The sequence below is a fragment of the Dendropsophus ebraccatus genome, chromosome 7 (genome assembly GCF_027789765.1).
Source record: "Dendropsophus ebraccatus isolate aDenEbr1 chromosome 7, aDenEbr1.pat, whole genome shotgun sequence".
In the NCBI taxonomy this organism is placed as follows: domain Eukaryota; kingdom Metazoa; phylum Chordata; class Amphibia; order Anura; family Hylidae; genus Dendropsophus; species Dendropsophus ebraccatus.
This window is the reverse complement of record NC_091460.1, coordinates 144,197,563-144,212,269: the sequence shown is the minus strand read 5'-3', so window position 1 is coordinate 144,212,269 and position 14,707 is coordinate 144,197,563. Positions and strand designations below refer to the sequence as shown.

The 14,707-nt window shown below is 36.9% G+C and overlaps 1 protein-coding gene across 1 annotated transcript in view; it reads right to left on the bottom strand.

The window, feature by feature from the left end:
* The window catches only part of HHIP (hedgehog interacting protein), an 87,406-nt gene that overhangs the window by 17,730 nt on the left and 54,969 nt on the right, over positions 1–14,707 (bottom strand). The window contains exons 5-11 of the mRNA XM_069976864.1: positions 12,421–12,572; positions 9,489–9,662; positions 9,218–9,361; positions 7,649–7,770; positions 5,985–6,108; positions 4,745–4,875; positions 3,415–3,496 (exon numbers count right to left, since the gene is read on the bottom strand). Coding sequence (XP_069832965.1) covers positions 3,415–3,496; positions 4,745–4,875; positions 5,985–6,108; positions 7,649–7,770; positions 9,218–9,361; positions 9,489–9,662; positions 12,421–12,572 — 929 coding nt within the window. The remainder of the gene's footprint in view (positions 1–3,414; positions 3,497–4,744; positions 4,876–5,984; positions 6,109–7,648; positions 7,771–9,217; positions 9,362–9,488; positions 9,663–12,420; positions 12,573–14,707) is intronic.

Sequence of the window (14,707 nt, the reverse complement as noted above, 5' to 3'; positions counted from 1 at the left end):
AACACGCAGAACTTATTTCCCAAGTTGTGTATGAAAATCACATTAGTGTGACGGATTGCTTATAGCTTCCAATGTCTCCACCAACCTCATAGGGGTCAATGGGTTTAACATATTTGTAGTTTGCCTCCTACATATCCTTTCCGATACTCAATACGAAGCGTCCGTTCCCAGCACAGCGCTGTGAGGTCTGGCCTTTTAGGTATGACATTCTGGGACCACCCTATGAGTCGAGTCAAGGTCAATTAAAGTGCTTTTTTGTAATCGGATCAAAACAGTTGACAGATTTTGCTTAAAGGGACAGTAACTCTCCGAAAGGCGTATTAGCAATTACATGCGAGCCACAGCCTAAATAAACTCGACATTTCCATAATTTTTTCCTAAAAGGTCAGGTCCGTGTGCATGGTGGCCGAGCCAGTACCCACTGTGTGGGGTAAATGTCATTTATTTTCAATCATTTCACAGGTTAACAAGACTGTGTGTGTCTGGCCCTGGCGCTCTCGAAATGAATTTGAAGCCGTTTCTTTCTGTTTACGTTCTTTTCGAGAAGAATGCCGCGCTGTCCATCTATTTCTAAACGTTTACTCCGTCTGTAAACACAGCCATTTTGGGATCTGCTTGTCTTTTGGCCATTATAATCAGTGGGAGCTTAGCTACATTTCTATACACACACAAGGTGTTTAACCGGTCGATGTAAATGGTAACATTCCGAACATTCAAATAATTAGGATCGCATATCTGTTTTCATATATGTCGTTTTACGTACTGTTGACTGAATTTTATTTTTGTTGATGGCAAAATAGAAACATATATTTACGTAATTTTTTTTTAACAAATGTTTATTTGAAATTGGTTTATTATACGGTATTTTCATACAATGGAGTAAGTGGGCTGAGGATGAGGAGCACAAACAGATGTCAGATGCTGCACCCCAACCTTTCATGTTCTACCGTCTTTCCTTTTTATCTGATCCATTCATTTTCTAGTGATAATAACCTTTTTTTTTTTATACCTTTACACTATAAAGCTGTGTACCCACAATGTTTTTTCCTCTCTTTTTTTGAAAAGCAAAAATTACGTCCGTCATTTGGCTGTCTGGCCGCCCGCCAGTGCAGTGACGGCCGTTGGTCCATTATTCTAGGTCAGGTGGACTGATCGCCCTTTGTCTTTAATTGAAAAGTCCATTGAGTTTAATTGAAAAAAATGGTGAAAGGACGGTGAAAAAAGAAAAACTGTGGGGGGAGATTTACCAAACTGGTGTAAAGTAGAATTGTCTCAGTTGCCCCTAGTAACCAATCAGATTCTACTTTTCATTCCTCATAGATTTTTTTGAAAATGAAAAGTGGAATCTGATTTGCTGATTTGCTAAAACAATTCTACTTTACATCAGTTTCCTAAATCTCACCCCATGTGTGAACAACTAAAAAAATTACGTCCGCTGTTTGCAAATGACGTCTGAAAATAATTGTCATGATCATTATTCTGGCGTCTGCGCAGACAACGTCCGTTATTTTATACACTGTGTGCATTGGACGTCCTCCCTTCCATTGAAATCAATTAAATTACAGCAACAAACAGACGTCTTTTTTAAAATAGAACTAGAGGACGCCTTTTCTCTATTTTTGATGTTCAGGAGAGCTGCATATTAATAAGAAGTCAGATCCTACAAGTCGTGTAAGGTCTCTTTCTCACACAATGGGGGGGAACGTATCATCTTCACAATTTTTTTGCACACTTGTAAATTATTACACACTGTGCAGTATATTGCTTTCCGTGTGTAAAATTTACTATTACGCATACATGCATTGATAATTCTTGCACAATTTTTTGCACAATTTTTGCCTAAAACAGCGTGGCAAAAAAACCTCTGCTGTGGTAGCGTATTGCACATCAGCCGAAAATGGAAGCTAATCTGAAACCACGCCCCCCCTTTCTGCCGCAAAAACTGAGAAATGGCGAACCTGGCGTATACTGGGGAAATCTAGCTAATTTGCCTGAATTAATGTTGAGCAAAAAAAAAAACACTGTGTGCAAAAACTTAATATTAGCTAAAATAAAAAAACACAGACCCATTGATATATATGCCCATTGTTTTGGTTAGAATTTGTAGCCAAAACCAGGAGTGGGACCAACATAGAGAACAACCAAAATTGAAAGAGGCCGAAAGGTAATTGCACTGGTAGGGGGACATTTATTAAGTCCGACGTTTTCTGGGCCGGACTTAAAAATGTCCCCGCAGCTCCAGCACTACGGAGATTTATGTAGAGGCGGACTGCCTCTACAAAAATCTTGTGCGCGCCAGTGCGCACGGCAGGAAACCTGCGCCAGCTTAGAGCTGGAGTAGGTTTACTGCTTATTTTTACGAGAAAAAAAAGATGAATCGTGCGGACTCTGAGTCCGCGCCCCCCCCCGTACCGCCCTCTCCACACCCCCTCCTTGCCCCCCCCCAGCGTACCAGGAGGAAAGTGCCCATTTGTGAATATTTTATTCGCAAAACGGCCATTTGTGAATACATACCCTTTCCACCGAAAAATAAGATTGCGCTCCTTGATACATGTCCCCCATATATGCAAATATGCTTTGTTTATATATTGTCTTTACAGTAGTTTTTTATGCATTATATAACACACTGCCATGTTGTTTTGCTTTGCAGAAATATTCGTCACTTCTGGTGTGACTGTCCTGTCCTATTCTCCATAGGCTTTTCTATAGAACATTAACAATTCCATAAAGAGAGCTTGTAAAAATGCATGAAATTCTGAGCATTTTTTGGAAAAAAAAAATAAAAATGATTTTTTTGTATTATTGTTGCAAAATGAAACAATTACTGATACAAGACAAAATATAAGGTTTCTTCTGCTGATTTGTTCAATCAAATTGTGAAAATATTGAGCAACAAATATCCCCTTGATAAAGATTGCCGATGACCTCACCCAAACCTAAAACAGCTGATAACTTCCTGTAAGATAACACTTTCTACACAACACATGGTAATACCATGGGAAACATCTCAGGCGTCTTCAAGGGATGGGAAGGATTACATATATTTTGTGAATGTTAATAGCTCCAGTAAGTAGCGAGTCACTACTTCATGTAAAACCATTATCAATTACACCAATATACATTATGGATTATGATACAAAAATATTTAGATGGGATTTCTAAGACTCCGATATTGTTGGCCGATCCTAGCACCTCCGCTGGATGGGCATCTCCTTCATGGTTGGCCAGACATAGTCCTTTTAATCAGATGATCTTTTAGAGTCCTGGGAGTTACACCCCCACCAATGTTGATGGCGCCGCCTAGGGAACGTCTATCCATACAAATGTCTCAGGAACCCCCTTTAACTAATATTCCACGACTGCTAAAGTCCTCACCAATTCTATAATATTTATTTATGGAGGAAAACAGGTTACCTTTTGGGGTCAATGATCTTGTAGAGTTTTCCGCTGTGGGTCTGAGTCATACTTTTACTGCTTGACAGTATGTAGACTTCACCTGTTAAAAATGCCAATATAACATGGGGGTTACAGTGATTATTTCATCACATGCCGGAGAGATTTGTCAGGCCTCCTAGTCATGGCAAAACTATAGGTTTACTATTTCCTAGTATCACTGAAGCATTTTAATACTTTTCAACTTTATTTTCATACACACTGTTATTCCATGTACAAACTCGTAGACATTGCAGTCAGTATCCAGTAAAAATGGAAAGCACACTATCATAGTTTTATCTATCTATCAATCTATCTACTATCTATCTTCTATCTATCTATCTATCTATCTATCTATCTATCTATCTATCTCCTATCTATCTATCATCTATCTATCTATCTATCTATCTATCTATTATCTATCTATCTATCTATCTATCTATCTATCTATCTATCTATCTATTATCTATCTATCTATCTTCTATCTATAATCTATCTATCTATCTATCTCCTATCTATCTATCTCCTATCTATCTATCTATCTATCTATCTATCTATCTATCTATCTATCTATCTATCTCCTATCTATCTATCTATCTCCTATCTATTATCTATCTATCTATCTATCTATCTATTATCTATCTATCTATCTATCTTCTATCTATAATCTATCTATCTATCTATCTATCTCCTATCTATCTATCTATCTATCTATTATCTATCTCCTATCTATCTATCTATCTATCTATCTATCTCCTATCTATCTATCTCCTATCTATCTATCTATCTATCTATCTATCTATCTCCTATCTATCTATCTCCTATCTATCTATCTATCTATCTATCTATCTATCTATCTATCTATCTATCTCCTATCTATCTATCTATCTATCTATCTATCTATCTATCTCCTATCTATCTATCTCCTATCTATCTATCTATCTATCTATCTATCTATCTCCTATCTATCTATCTATCTATCTATCTATCTATCTATCTATCTATCTATCTCCTATCTATCTATCTATCTATCTATCTATCTATCTATCTATCTATCTATCTCCTATCTATCTCCTATCTATCTCCTATCTATCTCCTATCTATCTCCTATCTATCTATCTCCTATCTATCTCCTATCTATCTATCTATCTATCTATCTATCTATCTATCTATCTATCTCCTATCTATCTATCTATCTATCTATCTATCTATCTATCTATCATCTATCTATCATCTATCTATCTATCTATCTATCTATCTATCTATCTATCTATCATACATAAGACATAATTACACGTTATTTGTATTGTACCTAGTTCATCTTCCCCGAATCCCAGAATGTGTCCTGTGAAGGGTCCTCTGCAGGAGGCTCCGCTGCCAAGACAGAATGGTTTCTCCTGCCATTGTTTAGAGATGGAATTCTGCTGAAGCGTTACAAAGTTTCTGCAATTACACAATCATTACTTGCTTGTGCTTTCAAAAAGTTATTGGTTAAACAAACATAAAATTTGAATGAAAAGTGCAACGTGCCTAAAAGTAGAAATAAATATACATAAATGCCAAAACCTTGGCTGCTACTCAATTTGTGTAATACCAATATGTGAGTGTGTAAAAGTTCGGTTCGGCACCTTAGAAATCTACTTTGGCTTTGAAAGTTTGAAACTCAGCATGAAGGTATTTAATGGCGACAACGTAATATGATAAATATATAACAAAGCGATAGGTATTCTCTGGGGAAGAATGAGCATCAATAATACAGTCCCTCTCCACACTCGGCAAAGTAAATGTTTAGATCATAAACTAAACAACAGTTACAAATGATTAGTTAATGATTGGTTGTGGTAAATGCCCAGATGGTCAACGGTGAGAGAACATTGTTATCATGAGGCCCAAACACTGAAAAAAGCACATTGCAAATACAATCTACCTATGTGTGTGGAAAAACCGACACAGATTAAGGCCATGTTCACATGGTATAAGAGACCGGTCATTCCGTGATCCAGCCGGCGTCAGACATGATCCTCCGGATGATCTTTACTGCTGCTTAATTCGGATGCTGGCACATCCATGGTGCCCGCATCCGAATTCCCCACTGCACACAATGGAGAGTGGGGTCGGAGCCACATGCTCCATTGTGTGCACTGACAGGTTTTCTGCGGCCGCTATTCAGTGAAGCTGACATGTCAGTTTTTTGCAGCACTGCTTGAGATCCCGGCCGGAGTGTATACTATGTGTATACACTCTGGCCAGGGTTCCTTAGAAGGCAGCACTACGTAAGTTCCGTGGTAATCTCGGCCGTTGTTACAACGTCTGTGATTATTACCAAACTTATGCAGTGGGAACATGGCCTGAAGGGGTATTCCAGGAAAAAAAGAAGTAGGATAGGGGAAAAGTTGATTTTCCTGGAATCCCCCTTTAAACTCTTCCTTCCATGCCAATGGAAACGTTCACATAATATTTTTATTCCATTAAGTTGCTACCTGGTCTTTGCAAGATAAAAACCCGCCATTATGTAATCATTTTAAATTCTGGTTGGAAAATTTGTAACCTACCCATAACGGTCTCCAAATACATAAGTCCCGTATAGCCGCTCTGACTGACAGCCTCTGTATATAAAACCACCGACTGTTTGTCCATTGCTTAATGGCTTGAATTCTAAGAGGGGAGGCTCATTTTCTGGAAAAGAAAAGGACCTGTTGTAGCATTAGGCCAAAACAGTACAACGACGTGGAGAACAAATTCTGATGGACGTATGTAGATATCATAGTCTCATTAAAAAAGGAAATAATAAGTAAGCAGCGTCATACAGATTGTATAGTCTCTTATATAATGGGGGTGTCTTCTAAGGTGACCCCAGTTTGGGACTGACCAATACATTTGTAGAAACGGATTTATTATCATTCTCCACCACCAGTATTGGACTGAAGTTCCTTGGGCTCACCAGAAGAAATGATTTTGGGGGCCAAGACTACTTTAGTCCACTTTGAAGCAATCATGGAGCAAGGCTAAATAGGATGTCTCTAAAACCATCTCCAGTTGACGTTGTCTTCTACTAGAACTCTGGGGCCCTACATTATTGTGTCACAGCTGGGGCCCATCTGAGGATTCTCTGGTACTCTGATGGGCAGTCTGACCCGGTACACAATATCACTGCCTGGTTCAAACTACCAGATACAGATATCATATGGAATGCACCCATTTTTTTTAATTTTTTTAAAGGAACCATTTTCATGCTGTGGGAATCAGATGTGACCAGGTTGGTCCCCAGTAGCTTTTTTCTGCCCCTTCCGCCTTCAATGATATATATCAACCTGTTTGAGTATATGGAAAGATCCAACAATGAAGCTGATTGAGAAAACTAAAGTAATTTAGAGTTTTTTACTTGAGATAAGTAAAGTGGTGGAAGTAATTGTTTTCTGAATCCAGTTTGGTAGGTAGGTTTGGTATTCGTATTGGGAGCCTCATGAATAGAGATGAGCAAACCAAACTTTGATACAAGATTTGTTATGAACATTGCAAAAAGTTATACCGCAAAAGTGCAAGCAAACACACACCAAACAGTTGCTTCACCCATTGAAAGCAATGAAAAATGTGTTTTGTATGGTGTTTACGCTGCAAAAAAGAAGCCCCGGTAGTTCCACTCCAGTAGCTGCAATCGGTTAGCTGTTTTAATGCGGTTTATATAGGTTTTGTTTGGAGGAATCTGAACTTTACATCAAAGTTGGGTGAACCTACCGAATCAAACGTTTGAAAAGTTCACTCATCTCTACTCATTTGCATTGGTAGTAACTAACTATTTTTTTCCCATAGTCTTTAGATGATTGGAGAACAATGATTTTTTGAGCTTTATATTCTGATATGGAAAGGAAGTGATCCCCAGCTTTGCAGTATGATGATCCTCTCAAAAAACTCCCCAAATCTCAGCTTTTTTAACCCCCGTTAGAATGACATATACTGTAGATTGTTCTATAAAATGAACTCCAGTTACATCTAAATCAGGAGGTCATAGTTTGTGTTATTTCATATAATGGATCCTTGTGGTTTTTCGATGTTTATATTGTATAGTTCTTCCCATTACCCTCATTTTACTGTGAGAATTGTTTAGTCTTCCACATCTGACGTACGCTGCGTTTTGGACGTATTAATTAGGTCGTTATGTGTCATTATAGATGTCTAAATATTTTGACACGGAAAAAAAAATTACACTGTAGCCTACCATAGTCCTTTCCTTTTATAATCTGTAATATTCGAGAATTTGACCTGTTCTTGGTGCTGGAATCTAAGCAAAGAATTGTTGAATTCAAACTGCTGTCCTTGGAATGGCGGTCAGAGGCACACCTAAAACAAGAACAAAAGAAGTCAAATAGTCTATATTCCAAACTTTGTTGTGAACTTTTCACTTTGAACGAGCTGCCCTATCTTCATTCTCATGGTCACATCTTTTGAGTTAGGTTGAGTTCACACTGCGTTTTTGCCCTTTTTTTTGCAAAAAAAAAAAGGATAAAAAAACAAATATATTTGTGTGCATCCGTTTTGACCCGTTTTTCCACCGACTTTCATTATAAAAAAAAATCTCAAAAAAGGGATGTGTTTTAAACCTTTTTTTTTAACTATTGGAAGTCAATGGAAAACGGATCAAAATGGAGGCACACATATACACAAATACATCTGATTTTTAATCCAACTTTTGTCAGTTTTTTTGCATAAAATGGATGAAAAAAATGCAGTGTGAACCCAGCCTTAGTATATCTAATTTTATGTCAAAAGCTTGATTTTAACCCGTAAGGCTGGGTTCACGCTACGTTTTATGCAGTTCGTTCTTTTTCATCGACTTCCATTGTGAAAAAAAAAAAAAATGATCAGAACGCATCCCTTTTTTTTAGCATACACAAAAATGTGCTAAACCCCATTTTTTGTATATAGTAAAAAAAAAAAGATGAGTTTTGATTAGTTTTTTTTTTAAATACTGGACGTCAATGAAAAAATGGAATACAACGGATGCACACAAGTGCTTCTATTTTTTTTATCCAATTTATTTTTGCATAAAAAGAATAAAAAAAAACGATTGCAAAAATGCTGTGTGAACCCAGCCTTAGTATCTCTCTCTCTCTCTCTCTCTCTCTCTCTCTCTCTCTCTCTCTCTCTCTCTATATATATATATATATATATATATATGCGCTTCAGGTTAACCTGTAATTGTCTTTTTTACTTAAAGGGAACCTGTCACCAGGGATGTGGGCGCAGAGCCCGTCTGACCCCCCATAGCAGCCCCAGATACTTACCCTTTCCTGCAGGTCCTGCTCCTTGAACCGGTCCCGGGACAGAGATATCGGCACCCGAAGCTGAGCGTGCGCTGTATGCTAATCAGCAGAGATGATTCTTTCTCTATCATTCATTCTCTATGGGTATCGGACTCCTGGGACCAGGACTGGTTCCAGGAGAAGGACTTGCAGGAAAGGGTAAGTATCCGGGGTTGCACCGGGGGCTCGGACAGGCTCTGTGCCTGAGTCCCGGGTGACAGGTTCCCTTTACATAGAGCACACTAAGAGATTCTGCACAATCATACAGGGAGGGCTGTATTACCAATGGGACTTTGAATAGTTAGACTGAAAATATATAACAGGATATGAAAGAACAGAAAATGTATGTGATACATTTGTCTTATTTTGTGGATAGGGGACAAGTTCATTTTTCTTGGACTACCCCTTTAAGCCTCCACCTATTTACACCCATATCTTCTATGCTTCCTCTCTAGCTGAAGTTACAACAGTAATGTGCGGCTTACCTGCCTGGGTTATGAAGTCCATGTGCAAAGATTTCAGGGGGCTGGTTTGTGCTGTTAAAGTGAGGATTGCTTTTTGGTACAGAGTAGAGAGCACTGCAGCCATCAATGTCAACATCTAATCTTAGGACCGACCCGGTGAAGTCACTAAAAAAATGAACATGAGAAAAAAAACAACACATCAGACGGTTAAATGTTACAATTGCTTAACCCCACAATGCCAGGTGACCCAATATTAATTCAAAGAAACATTGTTTGAGATATCTGTTTTTACCTCAAACCATCCATTTCTTCCATGTCATCTATAGTTATCATTCCATCTCCTAGGAAAATATACAAGAAGCCATCTGGACCAAACAAGAGCTGTCCTCCCAGGTGCTTTCTATGCAGCTCGGCTACTTCCAGAAACATCCTCTCCGTTCTCACATCCACTTGACTGGGATTCTTCCTGTTTTAAAATCATTAATTTAAACCACATATTTAAACACATTAAAGTTTGTATTTATCTATCTATCTATCTATCTATCTATCTATCTATCTATCTATCTCCTATCTATCTATCTATCTATCTATCTATCTATCTATCTATCTCCTATCTATCTCCTATCTTTCTATCTATCTATCTCCTATCTATCTATCTATCTATCTATCTATCTATCTATCTATCTCCTATCTATCTATCTATCTATCTATCTATCTATCTATCTCCTATCTATCTATCTATCTATCTATCTATCTATCTATCTCCTATCTATCTATCTATCTATCTATCTATCTATCTATCATCTATCTATCTATCTCCTATCTATTATCTATCTAATATCTATCTATCTATCTATCAATCTCCTATCTATTATCTATCTATCTATCTATCTATCTATCTATCTATCTATCTATCATCTATCTATCTCCTATCTATCTATCTATCTATCTATCTATCTATCTATCTATCTATCTCTCTATATTCTATCTCCTATTATCTATCTATCTATCTATCTATCTATCTATCTATCTATCTATCTCCTATCTATCTATCTATCTATCTATCTCCTATCTATCTCCTATCTTTCTATCTATCTATCTCCTATCTATCTATCTATCTATCTATCTATCTCCTATCTATCTATCTATCTATCTATCTCCTATCTATCTCCTATCTTTCTATCTATCTATCTCCTATCTATCTATCTATCTATCTATCTATCTATCTATCTATCTATCATCTATCTATCTCCTATCTATCTATCTATCTATCTATCTATCTATCTATCTATCTATCTCTCTATATTCTATCTCCTATTATCTATCTATCTCCTATCTATCTATCTATCTATCTATCTATCTCCTATCTATCTATCTATCTATCTATCTCCTATCTATCTATCTATCTATCTATCTATCTATCTATCTATCTATCTCCTATCTATCTATCTATCTATCTATCTATCTATCTATCTATCTCCTATCTATTATCTATCTAATATCTATCTATCTATCTATCTATCTATCTATCTATCTCCTATCTATTATCTATCTAATATCTATCTATCTATCTATCTATCTATCTATCTATCTATCTATCTATCTATCAATCTCCTATCTATTATCTATCTATCTATCTATCTATCTATCTATCTATCTATCATCTATCTATCTCCTATCTATCTATCTATCTATCTATCTATCTATCTATCTATCTCTCTATCTTCTATCTCCTATTATCTATCTATCTATCTATCTATCTATCTATCTTCTATCTATCTATCTATCTATCTATCTTCTATCTCCTATTATCTATCTATCTATCTATCTATCTTCTATCTATCTATCTATCTATCTATCTATCTATCTATCTATCTATCTATCTATCATCTATCTATCTATCTATCTATCTATCTATCTATCTCCTATCTATTATCTATCTCCTATCTATCTATCTATCTCCTATCTATCTATCTATCTATCTATCTATCTATCTATCTATCTATTATCTATCTATCTATCTCTCTCCTATCTATCTCCTATCTATCTATCTATCTATCTATCTATCTATCTATCTATCTCCTATCTATCTATCTATCTATCTATCTCCTATCTATCTATCTATCTATCTATCTATCTATCTATCTCCTATCTATCTATCTATCTATCTATCTCCTATCTATCTATCTATCTATCTATCTATCTATCTCCTATCTATCTATCTATCTATCTATCTATCTATCTATCTATCTATCTCCTATCTATCTATCTATCTATCTATCTATCTATCTCCTATCTATTATCTATCTAATATCTATCTATCTATCTATCTATCTATCTATCTATCTATCTATCTATCTCCTATCTATTATCTATCTAATATCTATCTATCTATCTATCTATCTATCTATCTATCTATCTATCAATCTCCTATCTATTATCTATCTATCTATCTATCTATCATCTATCTATCTCCTATCTATCTATCTATCTATCTATCTATCTATCTATCTATCTATCTATCTATCTATCTCTCTATCTTCTATCTCCTATTATCTATCTATCTATCTATCTATCTATCTATCTATCTATCTATCTATCTATCTATCTTCTATCTATCTATCTATCTATCTTCTATCTCCTATTATCTATCTATCTATCTATCTATCTATCTATCTTCTATCTATCTATCTATCTATCATCTATCTATCTATCTATCTATCTATCTATCTATCTATCTCCTATCTATTATCTATCTCCTATCTATCTATCTATCTATCTATCTCCTATCTATCTATCTATCTATCTATCTATCTATCTATCTATCTATCTATTATCTATCTATCTATCTCTCTCCTATCTATCTCCTATCTATCTATCTATCTATCTATCTATCTATCTATCTATCTCCTATCTATCTATCTATCTATCTATCTCCTATCTATCTATCTATCTATCTATCTATCTATCTATCTATCTATCTATTATCTATCTATCTATCTATCTATCTATCTCTTTCTGTAAACCCAAACACATACTGCATAAATACGGAAATTTTTGTATGGTAATTGACTGTATTAGCGCAAGAAAAACCCTCCGGAATGATTTATGATGGGTGGGTAATACTCCATCTCGTACACGTGCGTTCTCTTATGAATGAGCTAAATATTTAAAGTATGGTTAATAAAATGAGGAGCCCCCCTGCTGCTTCTCAGATGCCGTACCTAGATACTGTGTACTCTACAACTCGAAGAATGTGGTCGTGAGGTCCGCTGGCCCAACGCTCCTGGTTGGTGGTGTATGACACGTAGAGCTTTCCATTTTTCTTATAATTGGGATGGAATGCAAGGCCTAGCAGTCCTCTTTCATCTCCTCCCTGCAGTCAAACCAGAGACACAAAGAATCGTGAAGTTAATTATGTGCTTTATTGTGTTTCAGTTGGAACCAAGAAAAAAAAATCCTTTCTTTGCTCCGGATAATCTGCGCCCAAACTTCTTTCTTTCTTCTATGACTACCGCACAAAAAACGATTATAAAACATTTCACTTTGGGAGACTATTTAAGAGTTTGGAAAAGACAATTGTCCTGCACGGCTATCTATGCTCCGGCCTCTTACACTACTTTTGTGGAGTGATTTGTGTGTGTAATCTTTTGGTAGCCATGAAGACAAGTTTAAGTGCTGTAAAGAATTCTTAGCTGGGTTACTAGGTTGCTTGTAATTTCTTGTAGGCAAATGAAGAAAAAAAAGGTTAATAACATTTAATCCAACTATGCACAACGTAAGAAGACGGAGAAGAAGAAGAAGAAGAAGAAGAAGAAAAAAAAACAGCCCCGACTGCCAAGTCCCACTGTCTTGGCAATATGTTTTGAAAACATTCAAATTGCTAGTGTAATATGTAAACCTTTGTTTTACCCTGGAGGCAGCTCCATCACTTGTCACAACCCTGGTGGTCCTCACATCATAGCTCCCTGTAGGTACTAACCCACTATCTCTGATTCCTGCATGGAATTCATAGCGAAGAATGTGGTCAGTGTGAGCAAAAACACTTTCCTTACAGAAAGTCCTTAAAAGTCATTTTATTTCAGATTTTTTTTAAAAATTTGTGAACTGACATTTGATTTACCATTGACTAATCTATCTATGAGAATAACTTTATCTATCTATGAGAAATACATTTTAAAAATAATATATATATGCCAACAAAACACAACAATCACTGAACTCAGGGAGATCAGTGACAAAAATCCAATGGAGTACTCATTTAAGAGTCTCCATTGATTGATATGAATATTCAAATTTTGTAGGGGGAAATCAGTGGAGACTCTTAAATGCGTACTGAAACAGCAGTCTGTGGATGGATGCCTAGCCTTGGTAACCCTTGTCTTATGTCGTTACACTTGCATATAGGGGCCACCCTGGTGTTTCCCTATTAAGGTCCCAATGCTTGCAACAGAGCGAGGACCTGAGGGACTACATATCAGGGTGGTTTGGTGTTCTTGGCAATAGGCTTCCTTCTCTGGAGAGAGGGATATCTGGCTATTTCCATGTTTTTAAACTCGCAACTGAGGCTCCATGGACCCCTTCTTTGCATATATATATATATATATATATATATATATATATATATATATATGCTGTATATATGAATGTAACCTTTATAGAAAAGGGCAGACAGCATACTGTCCAGGGGAATTTTCTGGATTTAAAGGGAATGTGTCAGAAGCTAAAAGAGTCATTCCGCGATAGAATTTTTTCCCTAATCCAAATAAAAACAATGGAAGCCGCTCCTCCCTCCATCAATATTATGCAGGGGCCCCATAAACATGTTAAAGGGAACCAATCGGCACGATTGTTCTGATCTGGTTCCCAGCTGCACAATATAGATCTATAGGCCACTGACGAGTCTCTCTGCCTGTCAATCATCCCCGCAGAGCACTTTGACTAGTCACAGGTGTCTCTCCACCCAGATGATCAGTTGCCGCCCCTCTCTCGGTCTCATGTGGAAGAATAAAAATTGGGGAGCTGCACAGTAGATCTATACTGGGAACCATATAAGAACAATCAGGCTGATACGGTTCCCTTTAACATCTAATGTAAGGTGATACAAGGCGTTGACCATTTGTTGTTCAGCTCTGTATTTCATATTGGTTTCGAGTGTCCTCACACTAGCTCTGGCCACATATCTTCTTTCACTGTATAATTCCAGTCTTGAGGTGCGTACAAATTTATTAAACAGCTTGAAGGCTATGTTCACACACCTTAAATGTACCAGGTACAATAGCTTTAAATTTTGCCCATGGATAGAACGGCGCTGGCACGGGGAAGCCGCTGCTGCGGTCCATTTTTTTTTTATGGCGGCCCGGTTCATGTGTACAGCGCCATTCTAATCATGGGTACCGGCCGGGGATGAAGCACTGGAGACAGGCAGGCCCGCCCCCAGTGGGAGGAAACCCCTGCCCCTCTATGACATGGGCCAATGAACCCGCATTACGGGAACTGGGCCAAAGTTCA